At 36.8% G+C, this 10,706-nt stretch overlaps 1 protein-coding gene across 1 annotated transcript; it reads right to left on the bottom strand.

Annotated features, from left to right (window-relative positions):
* Positions 1 to 4,165: 4,165 nt before the first annotated feature.
* LOC114735760 (proline-rich receptor-like protein kinase PERK2) lies at positions 4,166 to 4,519 on the bottom strand. The gene has a single exon (XM_028923504.1). The coding sequence runs from the start codon at positions 4,517 to 4,519 to the stop codon at positions 4,166 to 4,168; it is 354 nt and encodes a 117-aa protein (XP_028779337.1).
* Between the last annotated feature and the right edge of the window lie 6,187 nt (positions 4,520 to 10,706).

The following is a 10,706-nucleotide window of genomic DNA, read 5'->3' as shown; positions in this document are numbered from 1 at the left end:
GCGTCTTGGTGTAGTTCTTCTTCCATCCATGAGCAGCTAGGCATTCATCCTTCCTAAGATGTGGAGCTGAACCGAAACTATTGTTTTGACAAGGGAGTTCATCTATTTCTTAGATTCATGAGTAGCTTATATGGTTGTATCAGTTATTTGTGATTCTTAGAATATATTTGATTTGCATTTAGATTGATATTACGTATTTAGGTTAGAGTTGGTTGAACCAACGGTGTATTCCTTGTCATTGAGTAGATTTGATTGTATTATTAGGTCTGGTTTGACTTGACTGTGCAATTGAATTGAAAAGAGATATCTTCTGCTAAGCAAGAGGAAAGAGAGACTTTCTTTTAATTCTAGAGCCAATTCCAAGATATGCTTATTAATTGCCCAAAACTACCAGATTACTGATGAGTACCTTATTCAGTACTTCTATAATGGTTTGTTGCCATGTGATGCTAAAGTGTTAGATGCTATAGCTAATGGATCGGTTGAGTTAATGGAGCCACAAGCTGCTTGGCCTTGACTCGTACCTTTGCCTTGAACCACCAACATGTGAACCCTGGAGATATTAGGGGGTACAGGGTGACAGAGACCCACTTGTTAAACTAGCCTAAGACATAGCTAAATTGACTTCTACAGTTTAGATTATAAGGAGCAACTAATCTCATACTGAGCCTTTAGCTTTAGTCGCTACTTCTTGTAATATATGTGACTCTTCAATGCATAAAACTAAAGATTATATCTGGCTGAAATGTATCTGCTCTGTATCAACAGAGGCTGAATCAATACCAGAAAAGAGATCCATATTCTAATACTTACAACCTTGGTTAGAAGGATCACCCTAACTTCAAGTGGGGGGAGGCAACAATCAAGGTCAAGCTAGGAATTATTAAGGGAACAACTACCAAGGTGGTTCTTCAAGTAACTATCAGAGACCTAATCCCTTTATTGTTATAGTTTCGGCTACTCCTCAACAACAACCAAGTGGTGGAAGCAGTGAGTTTCAAATTATATTGAAAGGGATTGAGAACTTGTCTAGTCAAATGTCTAAAAGTGACAGGAAGATAGCTTCCCTAGATAGTAAAATGAGCCAAGTGGAAGGGAAGATGGTAGTCATGGGAAGTCAGTTTGAGAACAATTTTGCTACTGTGTATTCAAAGATTAAATAACTTGAAACTGGGCATAAGAACCTGAATGGATTTGTCACTCAAATTTCAAACACCATGAATGATCAACAAGCTAAAGCTAGTGGTATAATGCCTTCGAATGCTGTCATAAATCCTAGGTCTCTTAATGCCATTGAGCTTAGGAGTGGAAAGCAAGTTAAGTTTGCTTAAGAGAAGGGCAAGGATGCTAAAGTTAAAAGCCTACCTCTTTCACCCATGAAGCTTTCTGAAAGCTATAAAGAGAAGGCATTGCTCAAGAAATCTAAGGGTTCACAAGAATTTGGCCAAGAGGACAGTGATACCAATGAATGCCAAGAGGAACAACCCAAGAAAGTAAAGTAAAAGGAGGGAAAAGCTCATATCAATTCTCAACAAGCAAGGAACACACTCCCGAGTACTAGAGAAAAGGGAGAATCAAGCAAAAAAGAAGCCTTAATGCCTAATGGTAAGCAGTTAAATCCTAAAGACCTTCCTTTTCCAAATTTATATATTATGTCTAAAAGTGTTGTAGCGTCCAAAACATTAAAAGAGGTTGTGGATTTCTTTAGCAAACTTGAAGTGAATTTACCTTTCATAGATTCGATTAAGAATTCTCCACCTTTTGCTAGATAAGAACTTTGTACTAATAAGAGAAAATTGAAACCCCATCAGTTAGTTTAGGTTAGCCTAAATGTATCAGCTCTGTTCAAACCCTAAATCCCAGTCATATGCCAAGATCCCAGTGCTTTCACTATTCCCTGCACTATAGGAAAAATTACCATAGCGGGAGCTGACTAGATTTGGGGGCAGCCATAAATGTTATTGTTAGTGGCAGTCTCACCCAAGAGGGGGTGAATTGGGTGAGCTATAAAAATTTGTGAAATTAAAACTAAGAAATATCAGAAACAGAGAGTGAGTTTAGAATGATTTCACCGTAGAGAGGAAGACACAAGATTTATACTGGTTCGGTCTTAACCACTTGACCTATGTCCAGTCCTCAGAACACCTCTGAGAATTTCACTATGTTCCAAGATTGATCAGGCTCTTGGCACCTCAGTACAATAATTGAAACTCTCAATCACTCCCCCTTACTTCCCGTAAGGTTACAGACCCACTCAAGAGTCCACACCCTTGAGTATCACACAAATGTGATTAATGAATAGTAAGTAAACTCTCTTACAGAGTGAATAAATGATAATCACTGACACTCGGTGTTATGGAAGAACAGAGTATTGAATGCAATAGTAAAAATCAACAGAGGTTAGCTCGCGTATTCAATCTGTTCATTTAATGCTTCTTCCCGCCTTTTATAGTTGAGGTCATTTAGTAACCGTTAGACGGAAGAGCTTCTAGCTGTTGAGAATCCGGTTGTGTGTTTTTACAGTTGCAACGGTTTCTGCCATTAATGCTTCTGACAAGGTAGGTTACAAGCTACTTGGACAACCGTTGGAGTGCCGTTGGGATTTCCTTCGTAATTTGCAAAAATATGTTAATTCAATAAGTTTTTCTCTGTAGAATAAGATTAAAAGTAGAACCAAACAAATGATAAGATGAATATTTAGTTTATGGTTAGAATCAATCAGTTGTTAGATGCGCTAGTAGTAATTGAACATGCTTGATCGAAGTGATGTTCGATTATTACTTGATCGATCAGGTTATCAATTACTCTGAGTGAAAGCTTTTGAACCAGATAACTAAGATTATCGATCAAGTGATGGATCAGTGGTTTATCGATCAGGTGATCGATAAAAGGAAATAGTGACATCATACTGTGATGCATAGACAAGAAAGATCAAGGTTGCTTTTGATTTTGAAACTCTTTAAATAGTGAAATAAGACATTTATGAAGGCTGAGAAAAGCTCGAATGAAATATATGATAAATTTTGAGAAACATCGAGACTAGTTAAAGTTTAAACTGAAATCATCTCATGATCGAATAAGTGATCGAACACTTGTTGATCGATCAGGTTATCGATAAATAAAGTGTTATAGAAATAAATTTTGAATCACTAATTTTTGAACACTTTATCGATAAACAGATGATAGATAACCTTATCAATAAACAATAAGCAAAAGTGTATTTAGTGAAAACACAGGCTATGTAAGTTGATCGAATAGGTGATCGATAAAAGGTTGATCGATAATGTTATCAATAAAGAGATCTATTCTTGTAAAACCAAAGAGCTGATTTATCGATCATGTTATGTGAAAACAAGGTAAACATGAAGTGTGATTATCGATAATATTATCGATAATCTGATTATCGATCCGGTGATCGAAGAGCCATGATCTAGTAAAGATATGCTGATTATCAATCATGTGATCGATAATTTTCTGATCGATCAGGTAATCGATAATTTACTGAAATAAATACCTGCACGTAAAGTTATGAGGCAATGTTCGATCATATTATTGATAAATGGCTGATGGATAATGTGATCAATAAATGGCGACAAAAACAAAACATAGAATGAGTAAAGCATATTACCATTTATCTATCTTCTCATCGATAATTGGTTTATCGATCATGTGATCGATAAATACCTATCAAATTTGTATCCCGATATTCGATCATCCTGATTATCGATCAAGTGATCGATAATTTATTCCAGATTTCCATATTTGACTAAGTTAAGAATGATCGATCAACACATTATCTAACACATTATTGATCAAAGTTTCTGCTAAGTTTACTTGATTAAACAGAGATATTATCTATCAGCTTATCGATAAAACCTTGATCGATCAAACATATTGAAACACAAATTACTCACTTTGTTATCATCAAAACCTTAATCCTAACATTCTTCCCCTTTTTGATGATGACAAAACATAGGTAAGAAATATTAATCAAGTAATATCAGAAACAGTAAAATTAAAACAGTAGACGGATCAGAGTAAAAATATACTTTACTGAAGGCATGAACTATCAAAATATATCAGTAAAAGTCGGTAAACTCAGAACACATAACAGTAAGGAGCTAAACATAAGAAAAAATAAAAACACATCAGAGAAAAAGAGACTCTAAGCATCAAAATCCTTCTGCCCTTTTTTGTCAGCATCAGATGAAGAAGGGGAAGGAGTAGACACAGTAGGAATGGACTGGGGAATAGGAAGAGGGGGAAGGTGAGAGAGTGGAGAGAGTGGTGGAATATGAAGAGAAGGAACTGGCTGGGGAACAGTGATCAGGGCCAAAGCAGGAGAAGGAGTGGGAGAGGTAGGCGGTACTGGTGATGAAGTGGAAAGAGGAGAAGTGGGTATAGTGGAGGTAGAAGGTCCAGGCGCATGATGAGGAGGAGATGGGGGATGATGGAGTAAGTCCTCAAAGCTAAAAGTAGTACTGGGGGCATAGAAGTTGTTGCAGAGAGAGGCTACCATCCCTTTGAGCTCTCGAATCTCTTTGTCAACATAATCAAATCTCTGAGAAACCTCCTTTTCCAAAACCATCATTGCTTATCGGTGAAGGTCTAGGATTTTGGAAATGCCCTCAAATTTTCTATTTGAGACTTCCCCATATTCTCGAGCAATGACATAAACTCTCTTCTCAAACTCTTGAAGTTTGGCCTGAAATATCTCCCCGAGAAGTATCTCCCTGAGAGATCTCTCCATGAATGAGGATCCAGGGGCATGAAAAGGAGCTGCAGTGGATTCAGCCTCATCCTAAGTCCTAGAGGTGCTGACAGCTGATTGCTTCCCTTTATCCTTCTGAGGTACCTTTTGTGAGGGTTTAAAAGGTAGAGGGATCCTCATCTTGTGCAGCTGTGTAATCCTAAAGGCAAGAACCTTTGTCTTGGACTCTCCAAGCTCAAAAGGGGCAATGTTATTTGCCTGTAGGATGTATGTGGCCAACTGAGGATAGGGGATCGGTGTAGACTTGGATTTGTTAAGAATAAAATCCTTCATCTCATTATAGATCAAAGCCCCTATATTAATCCTTTCTCTACTGATTATCCGAGCCAGTAGCAAGTAATCATCTTGAGTTAAGTGTGAAAAGCTCCCAGATTTGTTGATTATACTTCTTGAATAGATATAGTGGATTATTCTATAATAATCACACATCTGTTTAGGTGGAAAATTTAGCTCACCGAGGTACTCATCACTTTGCATCAAAATCTCATAAGCCTTAATTTCATTCATACCTCCCCCTCTCACAGAATCTTGAGTTCCCAGCAACTCATTAATCTTAGTATTAGTAAGGTGGAAGGTTCTACCTCTAAGTTTGACCCTTAAATAGTCATTTACCAAATTGTCCTACTCATCATATTCTTCTACTGATTCCATATTACAGTAGAACCTTTTAATCACTTCAAGACAAAATTCTCCACCAATTATCAGCCAGTTTGAATAGTATTCCAGGGGATCACTCAAGTCCAAATTAATCTGAGTATTTTTATTTAAACTTTCTATATCCATAGAAACAACAGGGAAAAATCTTCAGTTTGCAAAATCTACCTTAAACTTAGCTGAATTCACATCTTTATCGAGGTTTCCAACTAGTAATTCAAAGAAATCAAATGGAATACCTTAAGAGGGAATTTGCTGTGCCATCCCTTCACTAGCTCTCTGCTTTTTTTTGCCTTGGTTGCTTGGGAATAGGAATTCTCAATGCAGTCTCCACAGCTTTCCAAACTGAGGCTTTGTCATCTGACTCTGTTTCTGATTCCTTAGCGACTACCGGTAGCTTGGATTTGGATCGGGGAGATTTTCTCGAAGGAATGGGTTGCTCTTCAGTCTGACTTTCTCATATTTTCAGGACACCTCTTTTCTTGGATGATTTTTCCCTCACTTTTGGTCTATATCGCTTCCTAGTGCCTGAGGGAGTAGTGTCGCTCGATTGGACTTGTTTCTCAGAGCCTTCTTCCCTTTCCATATTCAGCTGTTTCACTCACACCATTTCAGAGGAACCGACGGATTTCAGAGAGATTAATTAGTTGTAAAAGAGAATTTCAAGTTTGGTGGTAGTCAAAAAGGTGGTAGAGATGGATTCGAGTGGATGGGTGACCGAAAATTTAATAGAATAGTGATTTTGGACCGTTGCTAGAAATAGGGGAGCGGTTTTGATCGAGTTAGGGTTCGATAACTGACGGGGGATTTTGAAATTTTAACGTTATAAAGTTCAAAATTATCGATCATGTTATCGATCAGTAGATGATCGATCACGTGTTTGATAAATATGAAGAACATATAAGAACACTGAAGACAATTATTGATCACGTTATCAAACAATCAATTATCGAACATGTTATCGATAAAGTTGGTAGAGGAAATGTGTACCTGGTGTTTTTATCAATCATTTTATTGATAATTCGCTTATCAATCAGCTTATCGATTAATGCTCACCAACATTTGAATAAAATGTCACAAGACTTGCCGCTCCTGATCGATGTTCTGATCAATAATCCATTTATCGATCAGCTTATCGATAATTATCATTTTGAATCTCTTCCTTTTTCTACACATGCTATATTTATCGATCAGGTGATCGATAAATTACTTCTCTGTGGCTTCATGATTATTGATCTCTTGTTCGATCATTCCAAACTCTATTTACCTCTATTTTTCTTCGACAAAACAGAGCTTCCTGCAAAACAAATTTCTATCCACTCCGATGCTTAAGTTAGTCATTTAATCATCAAAACATTAAATTTAAAGATTGAAATTTGAGAGATAATGTGAGATTTCTTACAATTCATTGGGATTTACTGTCACACCTTACTTATATAATACCTTAGCATTTATTTAGGACCATTCCAGACCACTTTGGATGGTCTTAAGCTTAAAAATTTCAATTTGGACGTTAATTTTCGGAAAATTACTGTTCACTGTCCAGTTTCCAGATTACAGGTCCAACTTTAAAAAATCATAACTAATTCTAGAAAAATCGTATGGAGGTGTTCCAAAATTCTACGAAAAGCTCTTTCAATGCTCTTTAAGGAAAACATATTCAACTGAACTCATCCTCATGGAAAGCATACAGTTTATTGGATTAAGATTACTATCCGTTTGGTACAATCTGGACTTTCCAGATTCTGTGCCTTAACTTTGAAAATTCATATCTCTTCGTATACACATCCAAATGAGGAGATTTACCACTCATTTTGAAGCTTGGGATGTGCACTATAATTCTACCAAATCTCGTGATTTAACTCATTCATTTGATAGGTCAAACTGAAGCTCAAAAATAACTGCTTTAGGACCTACGTTTTATCCTTTAATATCTCCTTACTTTAATTCTTTTTATTTCTTTGACATACATAGCATGGGCTTAATCTTTCTCATTCATACTCATATACTTTCATTCATGCCATAAACATCCTAAGCATATACATTGAAGTAATGGCATTCATAACATAATTTACAGCATAGGAGAATTATACATTGAATATTAATATCATTCATTTGCATTAATAATTCTCCACTTCTTCTCCTTGCTTCTCATGCCATTAGTGCCCATCATTGATTGACCTAAATGGTTGGTTAGGGAGGGGGTGAGATTCGGGGGAATCTCAGTAGCAAACAATACCATATTAATCATGCTAGATGGATGCTCATGCACTACACGCAACTTGTTTATTCTCTTGTTAATTAGTGACACACTAGCATGCTCAAAGCTAACTTCTTGATGCATGGCCATGGAGACATAATCTAATCATCATGAATAGCAATTACAGCAGCTAAAACATGTCACAACAACATGCAAATAACATGTACACGGCAACACACAAGCATACCATATCAAGCAATGACAATAGGTAAGTTCACTACCTTGCACCTCAAGCTTTCCTCTTACTTTTCCTTTGACTCCCTTGACTTTCCAACCATGTGGGCATTCGGTCAACATCACTAAACATCTTCTTGGATGTTCCAAAGGTCCTAAACATAACCATAATGATGACACAATCCATTAGGACCATTAGATTACATAAAGTTCAAGACTAGCTTTCTTGAACCTCAACCCCTTTCTCTTAGTCTTAGGGTTTTCTTTCTAACTTTTCTAATATAAATCTGATCATTTTACATCCTTATGATCTATTTCCTATCAATTAGGACTACTTTAGATGGCTTTAGATTCAAGAATGTCAAATCTGGAAATTTTGGTTCGCGGGTACTGTTCACGCAGAATCTCCAGAATTTTTGCTCAACTTTGAAAATCCATAATTAAATCTAAAAAAATCAAAATTGAGTGCTTCCAAGTCTCACTGAAAGATAATTAAGTTAAATTTAAAGAAAAAATAGTTTCAGGAACCAATTCTACGCATAACAGTACCAGAATGGTACGGAACTCGACAATCTTCCAAAAGTTCAACACTGTTTCCAGATTTCAAACCCTAACTTTGAAAAATCACCATAAATCGTACACATATCCAAATGGAGTGTTCTACCCATGGATTTAAATCTCATAGAGTGTACTTTAAGCATGCAAAATTTGAGAATCAGATACGCACAGTAACTAATTCGAAACAGGTATCAAATCAGCACGTAATTCTTCCAATTTCCACATAGATCCACTTGAAACAACCTCTAATCAATGTGTTCTAGCTAGATCTAACATCAAAATCATCCTCCCCTAAGCTTATGTCAATTCGGCCAGCACCTCCTCTTAGGGGATCTCACATTTTTTTAACCATAAAACCAAAGATTCAAAGCAATAAACAAGAGGGAACAACTTACTAACCTTAGATCCAAACTCGGTTGATCAAAGTAGGTGTCTTCCTCTTGATTTAAGCTTCAAGAATCAAAATTGCAAGAGTTTCCCCTTATGTTCACCAGCTTGGCCGAAATGGGGGGAGGGAGAGTGCCTATTTATAGCCAAAAAGTTGGCTTGAATGGACCAAAATGCCCTTGGTGGCTAATAGAAAGGGTAAGAGCAAATTTGAAAGTTCAAGTGGACTTTTGCATCATCATTGCATCATCTTATTACATCATGCTTACCTTAACCTTCTAGAAGATGCCAAGTGTCATGAAAGTGATGGAGGAGATGGGAGATTAGATCCTAGCCGTTGGATCAAACTTGTTTCATAAGCTTCCTCCGAATTTACTTGGCCCACGTTTCTCCGGTTTTCTTTATGGCCTTCTGGGGTTCAGAAAATTCTTCTGTCTACTCCATAAATGCTCCTTCATTCTAGAGAATATCTATAAATTTTCTCAGGCCACAACACTTCCTTTAAGCCTTGTATAAAAATTGTTTACTAAAATACCCTTTTATCAGCAAAACCGGCTCTTTAATTTATTAAAGCCACTCCACTGGTCTTTCGGTTACGGGACTAATTTTATAAATTAATACAACCTTTCAACTATTTAACCTCATTTTTGTATACATTTTTGAGGTCTCTTGCTATTTTAAATAATTACCTCAAACGGTATACTTTTTACTGGTCACAACCTCATAAATTCCATTTAAGCTGCCTCGGGGGTATTTTCATCTTTTCTCTTCATAGAAGAGTCTTAGAATATTATTTCCTATTTTCTAGGATTTTTCTTAGAATTTTCTGTACCCTCTTCCATTTTTACCCCTGTTGGTCATAACTTTCGGAATTTACAATTTAGTCCCTGCTTGGACTTAACTTCATTAATCCTCTCTTTGAGGTTTCTAACTTAACCTTTGGCCTGTGTCTAGTCTCTTTTCTCTCTCTCTGGGCCTTCAAGACTTTACTGGAGCCTGTAACTTTATCACACTTTGGCCCCTTAAAACTTTTACTTTGCAGTTTAGTCCCTGAAACTACTTTGACTTCCTTTCTCATCTTTGGGACTTCTGCTAAAAAAGGGTCTGATAGCCTATCTAATTCAGGCTATTACTGGTACTTCTAGGCCCAAAACTTTGGATGTTACATTTACCATTCCCAATTCTCTTCGAAGGAAGTTGAACTTCTGTTGATCTAGAGGCTTCATGAAGATGTCGGCTATTTGATATTCAGTGGGGATGAATTCTACCTTTACATCTTTCTTTTGAACATGATCCCGAATGAAATGATGTCGAACATCGATATGCTTAGTTCGGGCATGATGGACTGGATTCTTGGATAGACTTATCGTACTCGTGTTATCACATAGGATTGGAATCTCTCGTAAGTTGATTCCTAGATCCTGTAGTTGTTGCTTTAGCCATAGAATCTGAGCACAACAGTTGGCAGTGGCCACATATTCTAATTCTGTTGAGGAGATTGCCACAGTATTCTGGTTTTTGCTTGACCACGAGACAATGTACCCTCCGAAGAATTGATATTGTTCACTAGTGCTTTTTTTGTTTGTCTTATATCCTCCATGATCTACATCTAAGTATCCCATTAGATATTCTATTCCCTTCTTTGGATACCAGATTCCCAAATTTTGAGTTCCGACAAGGTATCTGAGAATTCTCTTGATGGCTTCTTTATGTGACTCTTTTGGAGCTGCTTGATATCTTGTGCACATTCCCACTCTGAATTGTATATTTGGTCTACTAGCAGTGAGATATAGTAATGAACCAATCATTCCTCTATATCTGGTCAGATTCATGTCCTTGCCATTTTCATCTGCATCTAGCGAGATGGTTGAGATCATTGGAGTTTTTACACTTTTGGCATTT

Source organism: Neltuma alba, unplaced genomic scaffold (genome assembly GCF_004799145.2).
Source record: "Neltuma alba isolate B1F8T4 unplaced genomic scaffold, ASM479914v2 tig00002707_pilon, whole genome shotgun sequence".
Classification (NCBI taxonomy): domain Eukaryota; kingdom Viridiplantae; phylum Streptophyta; class Magnoliopsida; order Fabales; family Fabaceae; genus Neltuma; species Neltuma alba.
The sequence above is the reverse complement of the archived record's forward strand: the minus strand, read 5'-3'. Positions and strand labels throughout refer to the sequence as shown.

Coding starts and splice junctions, on each gene's coding strand:
- LOC114735760 (XM_028923504.1), bottom strand. CDS start 4,519: ATGGTAGCCTCTCTCTGCAACAACTTCTATGCCCCCAGTACTACTTTT.